The following is a 20,647-nucleotide window of genomic DNA, read 5'->3' on the forward strand; positions in this document are numbered from 1 at the left end:
CAGAAGATGGAGGTTGTCTAATAAATTATATACAAAGGCTTTGGTCTGTTTGTACAATCAACAATGGTTAATTTGGATATGTTTAGATGCAAACCTCAAAAGCCTTTAAACTCTGGCAGGCCTTGCATTACTGTGCATTGTTGCAGTGAGAGTATTTTACTAGCACAAAGTCAAGTAAAACACTGAAGTACAACTATAACAAATAACTTGTACCCGATTGAATTAAATTAAAATGTGTAAAACATATAGAATATTCTGAGAAATATAAATGAAATTAACTTTATTATAGAAATTGTTCCGGAAAGACTGCTAGGGAAGACAAATACTTACATTTCAACATAACAAACTGAATTATATCGAAGACACAATCTACCGTTTTTAACTACCAAAAGGTTTTTTTCAACTCCATTTCAGCGGTTAATGCTTTCCATTTACAATGTTTCTGCCAGCAAGCTTTGGAAAAGAAAAGAACAGAGAAACGGCTTCTCATACCCAACTGGTACCTGGAATGATACAAACTTGTTTCACCGGAGTCCACATTCTGTACACAGACTGGGAGAGCTTCTTGATATACATTGATAAAAACTATTCATGGCAGAAAATCCTTCACAAATGATCTTCTTTTTAGCAGAAGCAAGGACCAACTCAGTTTCAAAGTCCATCCCACGTTGTTCTTTTTTCATCATGACATACAACTGGCCATATACAAATACACCAAAAATGACATAAGTTGGAAACTGAAAACAGAGATAGTTATTTTTCCCCATTTAGGATGTTACACCGGGCATTCCCCATTTAGGATGTTACACCGGGCATTCCCCATTTACGACGTTACACCGGGCATTCCCCATTTAGGATGTTACACCGGGCATTCCCCATTTAGGATGTTACACCGGGCATTCCCCATTTAGGATGTTACACCGGGCACTTTACAGAAGTCCTTTCTCTTATTTTTCTTCTTCAAGTCTTCGTGGCCAAAGAATGATAGAGAATGGCACAATCCCAGTACAAAATAGTCTCTTTTAGAGTACTTTCTCAGGTCTGTAGTAAAATACTGCTGGACAGCTTCTTCTTTCAAGACAATATCCAAGGAGTCACACGTTGACAGTCTCTACTGTAGCCTGGGCCAGTACTGCGACATGTCTGCTTCACTGCCTGGGACTTGGACAGGAACAGATACTCCAGGAGAGATGAGACCTGACACAACAAACACAGAGCGATGGATCAGTTCTGGCACCATACAGTCAGTACCTTCTAGTGTCTGCTCAGTAACATTCATTGAAGTCTTAGAACACATAACAATATTCTCATAACATAATTAATGTAAACAAGCATCTCCATATAATTTATATTTTCAACATTCATTAAGAAAAATTTTAGTTTTTATCTATCTATCAAAATACAGTGCCTTCAGAAAGTATTCACACCCCTTGACTTTTTCCACATTTTGTTGTGTTAGAAAGTGGAATTAAAATTGATTTAATTGTATTTTTTTGTCAATGATCTACACAAAATACTATAATGTCAAAGTGGAAGAAAAATTGTAACATTTGTAAAACATTTATGAAAAATAAATCACTAATCTATCTCGATTATATAAGCATTCAACCCCCTGAGTCAATACATGTTAGAATAATCTTTTGCAGCGATTACAGCTGTGAGTCTTTCTGGGTAAGTCTCTAAGAGCTTTCCACACCTGGATTGTGCAACATTTGCCATTATTCTTTTCAAAATTCTTCAAACTCTGTCAAATTGGTTGTTGATCATTGCTAGACAATCATTTTCAGGTCTTGCCATATATTTTCAAGCAGATTTAAGTCAAAACTGTAACTGCCACTCAGGAACATTCACTGTCTTCTTTGTAATCAACTCCAGTGTAGATTTGGCTTTGTGTTTTAGGTTATTGTCCTGCTGAAATGTGAATTAATCTCCCATCGTCTGGTGGAAAGCAGACTGAACCAGGTTTTCCTCTAGGAATCTGCCCGTGCTTAGCTCCATTCCTTTTTTTTCTTATCCTGGAAATCTCCCTAGACATTGCCAATGACAAGCATACCCATAACATGATGCAGCCACCACTATGCTTGGAATATGGAGATTGGTACTCAGTAATGTGTTGTATTGGATTTGCCCCAAACATAACACTTTGTATTCAGGACAAAAAGTGAATTGCTTTGCCACATTTATTGCAATATTACTTTAGTGCCTTGCTGCAAACAGGATGCATGTTTTGGAATATTTGTTATTCTGTACAGGCTTCCTTCTTTTCACTCTGTCAATTAGGTTAGTATTGTGGAGTAACTACAATGTTGTTGAGCCATCCTTAGTTTTCTCCTATCACAGCCGTTAAACTCTGTAACTGTTTTAATGTCACCATTAGCCTCATGGTGAAATCACTGAGTGGTTTCCTTCCTCTACAGCAATTGAGTTAGGAAAGACTCCTGTATCTTTTTTTTTTTTTTTTTTTTTTTTTTGTCATTTAGCAGACGCTCTTATCCAGAGCGACTTACAGGAGCAATTAGGGTTAAGTGCCTTGCTCAAGGGCACATCGACAGACTTTTCACCTAGTTGGCTCGGGGATTAGAACCAGCGACCTTTCGGTTACTGGCACAACGCTCTTACCCACTAAGCTACCTGCCGCCGTATCGTTGTAGTGACACCATAGACTCCTGTATCGTTGTAGTGACTGGGTGTATTGGTACACCATCCAAAGTGTTTTAATAACTTCACCATGCTCAAAATCATTTTCAATGTCTTCTTTTTTATTTTATTTTTTGTATACCAATAGGTGCCCTTTTTTGCGAGGCATTGGAAAACCTCACTGGTCTTTGTGGTTGAATCTGTGTTTGAAATTCACTGCTCGACTTAGGGACCTTACAGATAATTGTATGTGTGGGGTACAGAGATGAGGTAGTCATTCAAAAATTATGTTAAACACTATTATTGCACACAGATTGAGTCCATGCAACTTATTATGTGACTTGTTAAGCAAATGTTTACTCCTGAACTTATTTAGGCTTGCCATAACAAAGGGATTGAATACTTATTGACTTCAGACATATCAGCTTTTCATTTTGTATTAATTTGTAAACATTTCTAGAAACATAATTCCACTTTGACATTATGGGGTATTATGTGTAGGCCAGTGACAAAAAATCGACATTTAATCCATTTTAAATTCAGGCTGTAACACAATAAAATTTGGAAAAAGTCAAGGGGTCTGAATACTTTCTGATGGCACTGTACCTACTAATGTTTGCAAATGGTGATTCATAATGTCTTGGATTTTCTTTATTTTGTCATGAGCCTTTTTCTCTGCTTACCTGTTGAGTTGCCTCCTGAGCCGGCCATTGATTGGCTGTTCATATGTGCCTGCATATGAGGAGGGGTGTACGTGTCATAGCTCCGCCCGTTGACTGAGGGACTGGTGGGCAGCATGCAGGAGTAGGAGGTCTGGCTGGACACAGGGGCCTGAGGGGACAACACACAGGACAGTCAGATTCACCAGCTTCTCTGTCGCCTAGCAACATCTCCTACTGTATCTACTAAGGGGTGGGCTACACCAAGCATGGGAACGCAAATATTGTACTATCAAATTTCAACTAGAAATTCAGCATAGTATTTAATACAGCATTGCAAGTTACAGCATTAACTTGTGTGACAAGTATGTATACTTTATATAGGTTTACAACATATATTTATCATGGTCATTAATTTGGATGCTATACTAAGTAATTAGAAAAAAAATCTGACAGTGATGTACATACTTGCATAGGCAGGTTGTTGGCCATGGTGAAGCTTGGCATAGGTGGCAGGGCACTGTATGTGTTTGTGAGGGCTGTGTCTGGTCTTCCCAACATGGATCCTGACGAGAACGATACTGCAGGGGCAGGATATAGAAAGGTATTTTAGATACCAGTCAGCACCTGATTGCCATTTGTATCCTTGGTATGCAGGAACATAGAATGGATTGTGTGGCACTCCTGACTCTCACACATATTTGTACAATAGATTTTTATTCTCCATGCTGATTAGGCTACAGTACTAAAATAACATAAATAGACCCTACAGGCAATACATGACGGTGGAATGTATATGATGTAACAGGACGTTTTGATAAAGATCACTGACTCCAACCTGGTGCTGTGGTCTGTGGGATGGGCTGGTAGACACTGGTGCTGAAACTGCTGCTGATAGGGATGTGACTGGAAGAGTTACTGGCTTGTCGTCTTTGATTCCGGAGTTTCTCCTCCCTCCTCCACTTTGCCCTTCTATTTGAAAACCATACCTGAAACCACAGTCATGTTTCAAAGGTTAGCGTTGGATGTTGTGCTGCTGCCATGTTGTGTTGCTACCATGTTGTTTTCATGTTGTGTTGCTACCATGCTGTGTTGTCATGTGTTGCCGCCATGCTATGTTGTTGTCTTAGGTCTTTATGTAGTGTTGTGTTGTCTCTCTTGTTGTGATGTGTGTTTGGTCCTATATTTATATATATATATATTTATTTTTTTATCCCAGCCCCTGTCCCCGCAGGAGGCCTTTTGGTAGGCTGTCATTGTAAATAAGAATTTGTTCTTAACTGACTTGCCTAGTTAAATAAAGGTTAAATAAATAAATAAATAAAATATAATATCCCTAAATTCAAGGTGATATTAATGGGCACAAGGAGAGGTTGCTGTACCTGTATTCTGGCCTCTGGGAGGTCGATTTTTGCAGCAAGTCTTTCCCTTGCGAAAACATCTGGATAGTGAGTTCTTTCAAACTCTGAAACAAAAACAACATTAGTAAGAACTAAAAAGGAAGTCATTAAATGTGCTATACATCAAATATGCCTAAAAAAGCATGCAGACTAATGTAGTTGTGGGAAAATGTATCATTTGCAGTGAATAAGTTGTTCACAGTATCCCAATGAAAACAGTAATCTGTGGTGATATTCAAAATGAATAGAATGAGTCAGCCTTGATGCTTTACTTCTGTGTAAAATAGACTAATTTAGTATCACCAGCTCATTAATGAGATTACTTTGGCCGACAGTTGGACAAGAACATGTGACGTGGCGGTATAATTTACCTTTCTCAAGCGCTTCTATCTGTTCTTGTGTGAACGAAGTGCGGTTCCTTTGCAATTTTCTTTTGAGCTGAAGTCTCATTTGGGTCTCATCCGAGTCTTCTCCATTCGAACTTATTGAATTAGTGTTCTCACCTCCACCGTCTGACTGTGGACAACCATCTGAAACATACATAATAAATAAATCAATACAAGCTATCACTCTTTCTTCAGCTTCCCCGCATAGCATGAGGTGCACCTGTTGGGAAGTAGATGTGATCATGTTAGCATTTTGCGTTCCTTGGATTTTAATGAGGCCTATGAGGATATGTCCAAAGCCCATCTGTGCGTAAAATATTATCTTAAAATATGTGAAATGTTGAGACTTGTTGAGTTCTCTGCTTCTTCCAGCTGATATTGACTTGGTTTGACAATTCATTGTATTATTTCGACCAGATATTATTAGTCACGTCAGGCTATAGAAAAATGCTATAAAATGTTGTGGGAAAATATTCCTTTTGGCTTCGATCTTTTATGACCATGTAACAATGCCTGTCGTGCTGAAATATAACAAAATGTGATAGAACCTATTCGGATCCCCTGAAATGCTTTAAAATCCAAACGTTCCCTTTTTAAATGTTAGCTTTTTCCACATGGGTGTTTGTACACCCATTGAAATAACCCCCAACACTTGAATAAAAGCTGTTTTTCATGACCACACAATACCAGGAGCATAAGGGAAACTATTACATTCATGGTCTGTGGAGGGGTTGGCAAACTTTCCTGGGCAGAATTTTGAGGAAACAATTGGAGAAGGCAACAAAGGGATTCTCTGAGGCACTCAGTACCCTTCATTGTAGCTGGAGGATTCCAGTCAACAGACTTTTCAGCTTAGTATGTTAACCTTTATGCACTGCTATCATTAATCACTGTCTCCTAGGATGCCCTGTTCAATGCCAGTTAGGATTTATACCTTCTTTAGGCCATGGAAGAAAAACACCCAGCACATACTGAATGAGACATATCTTGCTCAGCCCCTGTTTGTTAGGCCTACTTAAAGGGGACAGGGAAACCTACAGTGAGTTAGGGAGCCTCAGTGAGTGGCGTTGATAAACACTTTATTCAGCATCCCTTTGCTCCATTACATTATGCCTATGTAGCAAGATGATATAGAAAGACTAGTTATGTAGGCCTAGTAAATCTGCTTTGACAGTTTATTGTGAGGGTGATTACCATTTTACATTTCATGTTTTTTTCTACATGCCCGGGCAGGTTGCTCAGTATAGTCATAAACTGTATTGGTAAGTAATATAAGTAATATAATCTTGCTATATTAGAAAAACATATCAGCAGTGACCCATCATCATATGTGGGTATCTTATTCACTCTGCTTTGACGTTATGCATATGTCTTTTTGACAGAATTGTAGTTCCAAAACCAAATGCATTATTCAGAACTATGTGTAAACATACACGACGATTAAGTTATCCCCTTTAAATGTCTCTCCAAAAAGAAAGCTTATCAGTGGCCAGTGTGCTATAGTTTTGCAGCTAATCTGTCAAAAGGAGTGAATGTGCGTCCTATTATCTCTCAGCCAGACCAACTGTCGCTAGATTTGGGATTTGTTTTCATTAATGAAAGACGCTGGGAAATATACGGTTCCATAGTATCACGTGTCGCAATCAGTGAGGCATAAAACAAGCCAGAAGATAGAGAACCAACTGCGGCATCTTTCAGCAATAGAAACTCAAAACATTCTGGGACCCCCTGAAAGAGAAAGTGTCTAAACCCTATAGACAGCTTTAGTCCTCTATAAAGAAAAAAAGATAAGAAAAACTGTCACGTTGATCCCTAAAAGCACAAAATCGCTAGCGCGAGCTTTTACCCTCTCCTTATGAAAGAGTTGTCTCTTTTTAGGCCCTGTCACTCTAATGAATTCGTTATTTTATTCACTGTTGCGTGGCGTTTATCAGATTGAGACCATATTTGTCCCCCTCTGAGACCTCACCCAACCATATGCTTCCGGAATAATGGATTCTTAATGCGCTTGAAATCGCACTCCACGCAAGTATAGACACTTATGGCAGAACATAAGTGAACATACAATGTTGGTATAGCTGGTTGTGTTGTTTACACACACATTGTGAATAGACAGGATAACAGAGATACATTTGAAGTACAAACAACAACAGCCTTCTTATTCATATATAATAATATTAGCCTATATAATTTTGATAAGATTATATAGGTTTAGATTATATAATGAATACAATTATGATACTATTATAATAACAGTAGTGCCTAGTTAATAATCATAATGACAATAATACAAAATAATACAATAAAAAAAATGTATATGCTAATAAAAAATAGGCTACAATTTGCTACTCATGACACTCGGTCACCTTTCATCCACCTTCATGTAATTGTTGAGGTAACTTCATTCTGCCAGAGCTCCAAAGCCAATAGGACTTTAAGAGTTGGAAAAGAAATAGATAGTGGAGAAAAGAAAAATGTAGGCGATTCGCGAGACAGATGTAGTTGCCAACAACACCAAAAAACTGCAGATATTATGAGGGGGAAAACACGACTATTTGTATCTCTATAGTGTCCATCTTTTATTGTTTAGTTCTCTTAAAACTGACGTGTCTAATTGGCAAGTGATGCCATATCGTGTCCAGAGGTCTCCCGTGGAACATTTCTACAGCTGTCTCCTCAAACTAGATGCTTATTCATGTCGCCCTTAATGAGAAACAAAACGTTCTCTAATGAGCAATTACATAGCGACAGAACTGTTCCCATAACAAATTCTTGCGTGTGACAGAAACATCCTTTGTACAGATATTCCGCACACTGCTTCAGATTTTTTTCATCCTCGGGTGGGAGACCGAATGCAAAATATTGTAGGCCTATAGGCCTAGGAATGGATCAATCGTGCAGACTAAATCGTGCAGACTAAATCGTGCAGACTAAATTGTGAAATTACAACCATATTGTAAAAAAATTGTTTATAGAAAAACATGCCAAGATTTTGCAAATTAATAACTAGTCGAATCAAACCAAGTAATCTTTTAATCTCAACAAGCTCTCACAGTCTCACGTCAGAATTATACATGCATCTATGTTTCCCAAAAGTCAAATGTCGAAGTGTTCGGTTACTTCTCTGCATATAGACCAGCAAATGAATTACAGTTCCATGCGTAAGTCTAATAAGTTTAATGAAGCAGATGCATTAGTGATAAACAATATCAACTGAACTCAAAGATTTTCTAAAAAGAAATGTTTATTCCCATGTTACTTTAAACAATGTAACAATAATGTAGCCTAATAATGTTTTAACACGATAAAATAAAAATGAGATATTATTGTTTATTTTAGTAATAACACTATTGTAATAATATAGGCATACTATAATGATACTATAATTGTACTACTACTAAAACTACTACTACTAATAATAATAATAATGATAATAATAATAATAATAATAATAATAATAATAATAATAATAATAATTAATCGTTATAAATACAACATAATATTTTATTAGGCAAGTGAGTTATGAACAAATTCTTATTTACAATGACGGCCTACCCCGGCCAAACCCGGCCGACGCTGGCCCAATTGTGCGCCGCCCTATGGGACTCCCAATCACAGCCAGCCAGTTGTGATACAGCCTGGAAGCGAACCAGGGTCTGTAGTGACGCCTCTAGCACTGAGATACAGTGCCTTAGACCACTGCGCCACTCATCCGCACTCCACTCGTCAAATCCAGTGATTCTCCTACCTGGGTTGGGCTGTCCTGGCACTGAGGTTCCGGGGTACCAGCTCGGCCGGGTCCCCCACGTCCCAGTCTGACCGTTCAGCATTCTCAACTTCTCATACATGCCATCTGCGCCCATCTGTTGCTTCTCGCTAGCCAGGTTGCGCAGTACTCTGTTTATCGACGACACCTGAAAGACAAACCCAAAATGCTTCACATTAATTAAACGCGCTTGGCGCTTGCTTCCCTTGTGACGGCACACTGGCTTGCAAGTGATCTGTCACATAAGTGCATGCATACCCTCACATTCACAATATGTATTTGGATAAGAAACTCGCTATCGAAATGGGAGATTAAGAAAATATCAATTAAATTGTCAATTTATGTAATTGTTCTGATACAGGTGCATAATCATAACCAATATGGAGGTCAGTTGTTCATGGTAATTGTTTTAAGCGTATAGGCCTATAAAATTGTATGACTAATAACTTACACTCAATGAACTTACACTGGGTATATTATCGTTTGTGCAGACCCCCTCGGATAGCAGTCTGTCACGAATTTCCCACGCGAAGATTGAAGGGCACTCCCTCTTGTATACTGCAATTTTTCCGACCACCTCGGGAGTTGCTACTCTTGGTTTGCTACCCCCGATCGCCCTTGGTCTGATGGAGCCGGTTTCATAGTATCTGCCCAGAATCTTACTCACACAGCCGTTTGACACCTAAATAGAAAACAATAGACACAAATCACATACATTATTTAAGACTAATGTGAAATATATGTTTATACTACAAACATTGTTACGCTTACGTTTTCATTGTCCAGCACTTGAACTTTTGCATCACCATGGGTCTATAACACAAGAAATATACCTTGAATGGTACGGTAATTTAATTTGCACTGGATCAGGGCATCTACTTTGGATGGTTGTGTTTGCAGGTTGTATCCTAACATATCCTGGCATCACCACAAACCATAATTCATTGCTACAATGAAGTAGCCTATTTATTCGTGCGTAATATTCTAATTTTCAAAACGGCAACTTGAAATGGCTTAAACTGTTGGATGTGCATTGAGTTGGTATATATTCTAAATAAAAATCACGCATTAGGAATCTTATTCTAAGGCGTTTTACTGACGCAGACAGGGAGAAGAATGCAGTGTTATCACCTGCAGAATCCTGGATATATCGCACGGCCGCGCGCCACTGTGAGCAAGCTCGACTATTTTCTGTCTGGTGGTGTCGGGCAGGGGTCTTCCGTTGACGAACACTCCGCCGAGCTGATTCACTCCGCTGTGACCTGGGCAGAGACAGGGGTTGCACTATCTTTAGTTAAGCCACTAATCAAGAGCTGTGATTAAAAAATAAATAAATAAATAAACAGCAACCTCTTCACTACAGATGTCTCCGATGCAAGCGTTTAGTGGTTAACTATGCAAAATAAAAGTTATCAAACAGAACTAAACTGAACGTTCAGCACCAAACATAGGGAAAATCACGCTGGAATTTGCGTAGTCTGTAATTATTGCCATTGTTCATCTGTCATATGTTCGAAATGCTTTCCGGATATGCTCGCAATGTTATTATTTTCTACAATCTTGTTCTAATCACACGAGCAGAACATTGATTAAGCGTCAGCGGTGTGGTATGATCTCGACCAAAACATCTCCAGCCCACTGAGCCGAGATTTGCGCATCTTTACAAAGCTTTAATAAGATCAAATAGCGTAATGCTATTTGCGGCACAGCATTATAAAGTAGTAATTACAGTATAATTTCAAGACTAAAAACAAATCGTCACCTAATCCAACTGTATATCAACTTGATATTACACCAGCCAAAACACCATAAACGCTCATTTAAAGAAGTTTCGTGCGAGTTAATTAACAATATCCAGTTTAGGATAGCCCAGAAAACCAGACCAAACCTGAAGTCCAATGGAAAAGCAGCCTCCTTGTAGCCGCCTACGTTTGCTCTAGTTCTCCGCTCCCTTCCCTTCGAAGCCTCCCGTTAAATTGACTCCAAGAGCACAAGCTCCTTAGCAATAAATAAGCTCCAAATATAGAAGAGGGAAAAATATGATGAGCCTGGCTGACATTTGTCTTTAAAGTAAAGCTAGCTGCACGTCAAGTTTGATGTTAATTTCTGGAAATAGGCGGAAGTCGCCCTGGATCATGCATGGAAGGCTAATTGAAAAGATCAGTTGGAGCACTTGTGGCAGGCATGTCACTTTATGACACTGCTCTGCTTTTGAAAATGGCATCGTCACGACAAATAGTAGCATGATAAAACGACCCTTTCTGTCTGCATTTGGATATCACTCAGACTAAATTGGACTCTACTCATTTACCCTTCAAGGGAAGCTTCATTTTATGGTAGCCAGGGGGCTGTGCGCGGGCCCGAGGATGGGAGCGCGCGTCGCTCTTAATATATCAAAAGTTACATCTTTTTTTCAAGCGACAAACCAACACAGACTATATTTGTTATCACGAGTCTGCTGTAGATGTTTGCACTCGCCCTTCTTTTATATATGTTTTGTTACTGTGTTTTCAAATGATAAATAATAGGTAGGCCCTACATCAATTATAATATTACATTAGGCCTTAAAATAGAAAATTACACGTGCTTGTGAATTTGTTGTCTACTGACATTGTGCTAAATTCACAAATTCGAACCAAAATCAGGGTGTAAATAAAGGCTATCCGCTCAGGAAAAGACTGCTATAAGAGCAAATCCATCGCTATGTCATTTTTTGAGGTTGATTCCAGGATTAGATTAAATCAATTGTGTTTGTGCATTTGATAGGTCAGCAGGGAAAAGCATATTGAAGATTTATTTACTTTGAACGCGCCTCCCGTATAGGCCTAGTGCTCATATAAATGCACTTGATCACTGCCACATAGAGATAAGAAAATACAATCTAACTTTCACTCGAAAGGTTAAGTCTCAATCATTAAATAATTCCCCACGGTGAGTGGTGTCAATCTCGCCCGGTGGCAATGATTATGCGCCTTGTATTCTATTGCAAGTCAATTAATAGGAAAACATATGGCGTCAATTTGGACGCTCAGTTCCATATACAGCCAGGAGTTATTAGCACAAAGCCTGCAGAGTCAGCCGTGACCTTTAGACAAACTGAAGGCCTCATCCGAATCATATCTGCTCAGTATTTCGCTCAAGAGATCACCCCACTATAACATTGCAACAGTCCATTGTCATGACAATGTAAAAATGTAACAAGAGATAAATTAAGGCATAGTTCTATACAATCTTGATTACAGGCTGATATATAGCCCTAATATTTTGGTAGCCAGTAGGCTGATATAAAAAGTGAGGAACAGACACAATGTACATTTTGATATGTTTTTTTTTCTTCGTGCAATTATTTGAAGACTTCAGTTTTCTTTTCAAATGTGAGAGGGAATATGGGACTTCACATCACCATACAATTATTAAATATGGCCTACTTAAGCTGACCTAGATACAAATGCTTTGTTTGGTTGGAGGTCTTTCAAGTGTATGCGTCACATCTTCCCTCTGATCCTACGTCTATAACTTGTTAAATTTAGGCCTTATATGAAAATATACATGAAGTGCAAGGCTAAGCCAAGACAATATAATGTATTGGCATAAATATGAAAGCACACTGCAGCACAAACGTGTCGTTGAGTTTAAGAGAATGAGAGTAAGCCATTCCACACACCTTCGTTATAGTCATACACCTCTTGTCCAGCATTAAGAAAGAAAATATATGTATTTTATTGTCATTCTGCCAACGATACAAAATTATGAATTATGAATTAGTGAATAGCATCTCAAATATGTAAATACTGCTCTAACGTGTATAGTCCCAATGCATTCATTTAAAAAAATACTCAGTCTCATCAAAGCATAAACTTTTACCCTCACACTGTGGTTATACAGAAGGAATAACATCTTCATAAACATTACATATTCTCCATGAGATCCATGCAATGTCCATTAGTGCATATATAATGGACAATGTGAATTGGCATACCCCAACAGGCGTTTCTGAAATGTTATTTTATCATATCAAGAATAAACTTTAAACTTATCCTCTTCTTTCTTTCTTTCTTTCTTTCTTTCTTTCTTTCTTTCTTTCTTTCTTTCTTTCTTTCTTTCTTTCTTTCTTTCTTTCTTTCTTTCTATTGGTGTTTTATTATTATTGTGTAGGCCTTATTTGGAAGTTGTATGTAATTAGCCAATAAATAAAACCATCGAGGCCTTCTCCTTCCTGCTAGCCTCTTCTCTGATAGTTGGTGATAGTGCAGGTGCAGATATTAGGCTATATTTCAGTTGTTACACGTACAGGTTAATAGAAGCATACTAGTCAAAGTCCACTAATACAAATACAACTGTGTGGATCAAAATATGAGGGTGAGCATATAAAAAACATGTCGGAAAATCTTGGCCTTATTCTACACAAACATGCAAACCAACATATTCAGCATAAATGTCATGTGCCACATGTCTCTTTACAGCTCAGTGTATATAGTTACTCAGAAAAAAACATGAACTTACTGTTTTGCATCATGGACACGACGCCAGATTCCCACGTGGCCCGGTTATAGTATTCTATTAGTCATGGGGAAAGAATAGCAATGATCAGTATTGGCAGGCTGCTAATAATAGTACAATACTCAGGGTATATACACATCACAGACATTGATTTGGTGCAATTAGACAATTACGGTGGGCACTATATTACTCATGAATAACTCAGGATGCATTAGGCTATTATTAATTGATATTTCATAATATGAGAGCATAATATCGTTTGTTGTTCTAAAGATTTTTGAATATATATATATATTCAGTGTTTAAACTTGCCTGGAAACAGTGTGGACTGTCCGCTTAAAACAATTTAAAGATTCTCTCATCTGCTTCTCACTAGTTAATATATTCTCCCTATGGACAAAGCAAAACATTTTATTAGTAGGCACCTTAGCTTTCGTTTTTATTAAGTCAGACTTACTGCAATATTTTCAAACTCATTTCTTGAGATAAATAGCATTGCAGTAATTCTAGAAAAGGTTCAATAGCTTATTATCAGCGTTTGATTGTATTTTAGGTGTATTGAGAGTAGGCTGGCTACCTTAAAGAAATAAAGTTAAGGATTTTTGAATACATTAAGATGTAAAACGTTACTGTTATTATTATATTGGCCGTGAAAACTTTAGTCAGTAATATACGTTTAAGATGTCTTTATATGTAGTCGTCTAGTGACACACGCTGTCTCCCTCGCTTGGCTGCTTTGGAAAGTGACATCGGGAGGGGGTGAAGGCTCTCCAACAAAGCCTGCGGAATTACAACAATGGCGTCCTTTCTGCTTCTACACCAGCACCCAGAGAGCATAACTCAGGCTCACTAACTAGCTACACAGCCTCGAACTAAACGTACCAACAACTCTCAGGAACACAAAGAGCTGTAGGGAGCAACCCCCTCCCACTGCACCGATGCCCAGCACAACACCCTCTCACACCGCCACAGTTACACTGCTGCTTGCCGTGACCCGGTGCCCGTATCCCTCTGCTTTTTTGTTTGTCTCGATTTGGAAAATAGAAACGCAATTTCTTGTTTTAAATATCTGGATGTAATTGTGTTGCTAGTGTGTGTCGTTAGAGTTGTAAAAAAGATACAACAGCTCAGTGGGGTGCTCAATTGGAAAAATACAATTGCCATAAAGAGCCTATTCAAAACATTTGCCGAAAAGGAGGCCACTAAGGAAATAGTCCAAGCTTTGATTTTCTCCCTTTTCATCTTCTCCTTTTTGAACAGGCGAGGGACTGACTGTGTGTGTATTTACAGTGTGCATGCACAAATAAATAGCCTATAGCCTACATCCAATAATAGAGCCAAGCTGCTATTCATATGTATGAAGATATTCTAAAGAAACTGTAAATTCAACTAACTCATCATCATAACTCATAATTTATAATAATTTTCTAAAATAAAGTTAGAAAAATTCATTGCACTATTTGTTCACTGATTATATACGTTTATAAGTAGATGGGTGAAGCTACAAAACATTTATTTTCATTTTTCCTCATTCTCTCTTCTAATTATTTTCAATTGCAATAATGCAATGGGAAAATGGGAAAGAGCAAAGTAAAGGGTTCCGAGTTTATATTGATTGCTTGTGTAAAATAATCCATTAACTAATTTGATATAACAATTAATTAAGCATAAAGTTAACCCGGAAGCAGTCTACTTGTATATATATATATATAAAATCCACCAAATTTTTAATGTCATGAGAAGCCAATAATTAGCTTATTGTGCAAGTCTAACTAGAATTGTATCATGTATTTGATGCAGTCTGCAAAAGAAGAAGGTCTCATCTGTATTTTGCCCGTTTTAATCAACAACTACAACTATTTTAATTGAACATGCATCTTCAGACTTGTAAGGCCTATATTATTCCTGATTATTCCCTTCATTTCTATGCAGAAAAACTCCATAAAGGAACAATGTCCTGGCAGGAAGTTGAACACAGTAACATTTGACATAACTATATAGCTACCATATATTTAGCTAATAGAATAAAGCAATATCGTACTGGAAGAGCCAAAAGCATAATGCATTGCCCAATGCTATAAATCATCTTAGCTAATTAACCACTAATATAAACACTTTTAAAGTTGTGATTTTTCTGTATTTTCCTACATTTGTAGTACGTAAAACGTAACTATGCACTTATTCTAATCATTATTACTTTGTGTGGCGAAATAGCTATAATAGACTAAACTGTTTTCACATATATATACTGCATGTTAAAAACATTACTATTTGAGTTCAGTAAGTAGGCTACTTAAATTGTAATTGAATAGAGGAAAATGTATCCTGAAAATGATTAAACATTTGCCAAACTTAGGAAAAAGTTAAAAGAGCATTTTGTTGTGATGGCGCCCGGGTAAGGCTGACTGTATGATTCAACTTGACACCCTTGCTCGTCGCATCATCACGTCCCCATTCTCTGGACTTATCACTGTCTTGGCCTGACTTTTACTATTTCCTGTCATAAATAAGCATTAAGATAACTGCAAGCACCGACGGAATACAAGCAAATGCACAGTATAAATACATAAGGATGCGAACCTAAATGTTCAAATTAGGCTGCCACTAGTTTGCGTACCGAAGTTCCTTTGTTAAAGCCGAAATGACCAGCACTAAAAACTTTCGAGCCGTTCGGACTCTTCCTAAATTACAAACATTTAAACATCATTAACTTGGAGTTTTAATTTGCATTTCCAACACTTAGCCTACTTTTATTTGATGTTTCACTCTAAAATGGTGTAATGTGTATGCTATAGGCTATACGAATGGTTAGGTGAATAATGCATGCTGTCTGAAATGTAGGCTAGGTACAAAGTGCCAAGAAATTGGAGCTTACCTTTTTGAGGCATCCTGTGTACACTGCAGCCAAAGCCCTAGTTGATAAGTCTGAGCACAAATTAGACGGAGCCACAGTGCTGTATAGCCCCTGCGAAGAGTTTGTCTTGTTTATATGTTCCAAGTGATCTTGAATAGAGATGGAAATCCCTGCGAAAGAAGCAGAGATTGACAATAAAATGGGACGTCAGGGCTGCGCGAGACTGAAAATGTGCGCTCGTGAGTGGGTGAGAGAGAGATAGAGAGAGAGGGAGGGCGAGGGAGGGAGAGGGAGAGGGCGAGATAGAGGGAGAGAGGGAGAGAGTAGCGCAGAGCAGCGCACCTATGCTGATTGGTGATGGTACAAGTGCATTAATGTATGTGTTCCTGGTCTGTGCCTCGCCTCCACTCCTCTTCAGTGGCCGATTAGCAGTGCCTGACCTCTGTCATCATATTCCAGCGAAACACTTCCTCCTACTCCGCAGTGCAGAGCGGGAAACCGGGCAGAGCCAGAGCTAGCTTTTCAAACCTACTAACCACTCTGCACATGCAAATTCACTTCTCCCTCTCTAACAAACACACACATGCGCGCGCGCACACACGCACATACACGTACACGCACTGAATATTTCCTTTAGAAATGCTATTGGATGCTATTGAAGGCTAACCATTGGACGAGGAATGGCAAGTGCAACTCACAGGGCTCCACCATCGTGGAACGCAGACAAGCTTTCTTACGCTAACCATGAACCTGAAGAAATAAATGAACACATTGTGCGCGCCGACCTTAAAGTGATCAACATTAACCATTTGCAGTCCATCTTTATTTTTGATCGTTTACACTGATAACCCATTAATAAAGACTAACAAAGCACCACTTTACTCATTTAGCCTACATAAGGTGATAGCCTATCTATTTGTAATATTAACGTTTATATAAATATTTGTATCTAAAGGCTGGATTTAAAGATTTAGTTTAGGAATTATTAGGCTATAACTATTGAAAGCGATCTTTACGCAGCAGCCTAAAGTGCAGAGTGCAGTCACTGAAGCAATTGCAAACTTTCTGCACTTGTCGCTGTTAACTCTGAAATCACATGGTAGATTTGGTTGTTTAGACCTAAATGACAAACAATATCTATGGACTAAATGAATATAATAGCGAGGCCGATTATCTTACTTCGTTTTCAATGGATCAAATGATAGCCAAAACGCTGCGTCCAGGCTTCTAAATGATAGATTACACAGGACGTAAATATAAGCAAATGTCTTTGCAGTCATGACCACACACCCGAACTACATTTGTTGAATGCCTGGCCATTAACGCACACCATACACTCCAAATCAACCCCATCCGTGCCTGCATTTGAGTTTACACTTGGAGCACCAGTCTCGGCTATGGGTGTTCCCATCATTTGTTCAAATGGAATAGATTCCGGGTCGTGGGATAATAAACGAGGGGGGCTGTGGCATGGTGGGGTAACCTACAAGAGGGGAGAAAAGTGTCGGAAGGCGCAGAGCATAAAATGAAGTCGTGGATGCATACACTTGACTTCCTTTGACATGTGAAAAGTGCTAAAAGTCAGAGCTCATCAATAAACTGAATAAGTCCTGACAACCATTGCATTCCCAACTAAAGTACAATGAGAAGACAAACGACACTGCCAAAGAGTTTGCATCGCAATGAAAGGGCGACTGGGATAATGAGCTGCCGCGACCGTCATGCACTGTCATCTCGAGTCCCGTGGTGAAACTCTGTCACTTCCTAATATTTGCACATAACTTTCATACCACTCCTCTACAACCCTCGCTGCAAATTCTTATGACGCGGACGGTTTATTGTTGCCTACACATTTTGGCACACTGTTTTTGCAGTGCCCAAAAGTGCTGACGAAGTTAGGCTACCAATGTGGCTATTTTTTTATTGCAAGGAACTCTGCTGTCATGCGTGGCATATATAGTTAGATGCAGTGAAGTAGGCTATATGTGTCTTAGAATAAGGAATACAATAGTACATTCTTCTAATGAAATGTTTTGTATAAGAGCAAGATTCTACTTTTCTGTAGGTGCATAAACTATAGTCCACTCTGTCAACGTGGTTGTATTGCTTTGAAGGTTTCTGTGTAGTAAAATCTTGGTTAATAGTTTGTCAAAATCTAAGATTTTTAAGATGAGCTCTACTAACGTTTGAATATAATATTTTATTGTAATATTTGATGGAACTTTCTGAGCATGCACGGGCACGGCATAGGCCAAACATTTTATGCATGCAAATAAACAAAACATGACTATGTCAACTAATGTTGGAAATGCAGTTATAATTGCTTTGATGCACATCTATGGGCGAAATAAATCATTACAAGTTTACCCTAAAACTAGGCTACCAAAAAGTCGTCTTTCATGTCCATAAACCCAATGAAGAACCATGCAGTGCACTGCTAACAACGTTTGTTATCTTGTAATGTACAAACCCCAATTCCTTCTGCTTCACTCCATTCAATGAAAAGATCCCAGATCAAGCTGTTGTAACAATGCTAAACAATAGCATCTATGGATCATTTAATTCTTTGGAAAGATGTAATCCGCCTTGTTGTTGTCTTGTGGTTGAGTTATCTTGTTACTTGACTCCAGATTACATTTCTCGAAATCAACAAGTAAAAACAACAACATTTGGAATGTAAATCCATTCATTGGAACAACTCAGGCAACATCCACGAGTTGCAATTGCTACATTGAAAACTATCAATTAGCGCTGTTTTGGATTAGCACCAAGTACTCTCTCAGGCCATGGGCAAATATTGTAATCTTGTCGCTCTTTTTCCCTCGGGCAAAGTGGTTTTTTGAGCACCCCCTAAAGGTTTTGACCCACAAAAAAATCATAAGGGGAGGTGGCACTGAATATGGCTGATGTCATTATTGGAAACACAGGACAGAGATAGAGAGTTAGAGTTAGAGAGCGAGAGAGAGAGAGAGAGAGAGAGAGAGAGAGAGAGAGAGAGAGAGAGAGAGAGAGAGAGAGAGAGAGAGAGAGAGAGAGAGAGAGAGAGAGAGAGAGAGAGAGAGAGAGAGAGAGAGAGAGAGAGAGAAACATAAAGTGTGTTGATACACCCATTGATTTATCAGAAGTTAAGGAGAGGATCGGTTGTGGGGAACGTAAGGTTATATGAGCTTTGTTATTATATTCTACAGCTAACTAGTAGACTAGCACTTGATCTTGGAGTATCACCGGTAACAAATTATAAATTGCAGCTAGGCTGTACTTTACAGAAATTATCTACTGCTGAATTAATACATGTTTTGTAATATAGGTCTAACCATCAACTCCTTTATGGAGGGGGGTAATACCATGTTTTGTTATGGCAATACCTGCAGGCCTATGTGTTTATTAATTGTGATGCAGGCCCATATTCCGAATGTAAAGTGTAACTACAGATCTTGTCATATTTCATGAAATGGTTCACTGCCAGATTATTTACTTCCTGACAGCAGCATAAACATATTCCTCTATAAATGCCCCTAAATAGGAAGGTGTGGAAAGTGTTCAATTTAGTAATGAGGTAAACTGCAGTGTACACTCACTGAGGTGTTGTCATACTCACATGTTTTGAACAACTTAAAAGGGCCTACAACTAGACAAATAGCCTACGGTTATATCAACTCTATAACCTAATAACACACGAAACACAACAATAATTGTTATTATTTATATTATTAGCCTAATCATTAAACATGCTTGCGTAAAACTGTAGTTGCATTAAATCCATCAAAGGCTAAATGTACGTTCCTTAAGTCCATTGTCTAGCTTGTTTAACTGTTTAAGCAATCTGGACAACATTTCCCTACTTACTATCACGTGAAGACTTACCTCGGGTTCAATAAACATGTTTCCTCGAAGCTCAGTGGGAACAATTATGCACAGGGAAATATGTTTGCAAACGGCTTTGCTGAATGGTAAGGATTCATATATCCAAGCCACCAAGCCAGGAAAGCAATATAAAGCGTAATGGTTGACAGATAAATATTTTTAAAGTCCTACCTGGGAGAAAGTAAAGATCCACTTCACTTGTGTTTCCAGTCAGTGTTGATCATCATAAAACCGAAGCAAGAATGTATAGAATGTAACACTTAGTCTCCATGGTTTTCATGTATTGAATTGCAGGTCTGTTTCCAAGTCGATGATAATATAAAATGACCCTGTCGCTTCTACCACCAACTTTCCCCTAATATCATCCACAACTTGGCAGTGATTGGCCGCAGTGACGCTACACGTCACTTTGGACACCACTTATCACCCTGCTAACCAGGAAGTCGCGGGAGATGTCCAAACCCACTTATGCATTGCGCTTATGCTCATGCAATATATGCCAGCCAATACACTTTCTCATCAGAAGAACCACTCGTCTGCCAATCAAACAGAATGCACCTATGGATCATGAGCGAATGTCC

At 38.5% G+C, this 20,647-nt stretch overlaps 1 protein-coding gene across 16 annotated transcripts; it reads right to left on the bottom strand.

Moving 5' to 3' along the window:
• Nucleotides 1-263: 263 nt before the first annotated feature.
• Nucleotides 264-20,384, bottom strand: pax6a (paired box 6a). 16 transcript variants are annotated; one of them, XM_041837869.2, is made up of 14 exons: nucleotides 20,238-20,384; nucleotides 16,224-16,372; nucleotides 13,352-13,405; nucleotides 12,513-12,533; nucleotides 9,980-10,110; nucleotides 9,620-9,661; nucleotides 9,300-9,530; nucleotides 8,831-8,996; nucleotides 5,068-5,226; nucleotides 4,679-4,761; nucleotides 4,129-4,285; nucleotides 3,765-3,877; nucleotides 3,321-3,468; nucleotides 264-1,197 (listed from the first exon to the last, which is right to left on the bottom strand). In XM_041837869.2, exons 2-14 carry the CDS (start codon nucleotides 16,234-16,236, stop codon nucleotides 1,112-1,114), a joined length of 1,404 nt encoding a protein of 467 aa, XP_041693803.1. In that variant the 5' UTR covers nucleotides 16,237-16,372; nucleotides 20,238-20,384; the 3' UTR covers nucleotides 264-1,111. The 16 variants fall into 16 exon arrangements, with proteins under 16 accessions (XP_041693803.1, XP_041693804.1, XP_041693802.1 ...); XM_041837870.2 differs by lacking the exon at nucleotides 20,238-20,384 and adding an exon at nucleotides 18,673-19,037; XM_041837868.2 differs by lacking the exon at nucleotides 20,238-20,384 and adding an exon at nucleotides 16,545-16,745.
• Between the last annotated feature and the right edge of the window lie 263 nt (nucleotides 20,385-20,647).

This window comes from Coregonus clupeaformis, chromosome 6 (assembly GCF_020615455.1).
Source record: "Coregonus clupeaformis isolate EN_2021a chromosome 6, ASM2061545v1, whole genome shotgun sequence".
Classification (NCBI taxonomy): Eukaryota; Metazoa; Chordata; class Actinopteri; order Salmoniformes; family Salmonidae; genus Coregonus; species Coregonus clupeaformis.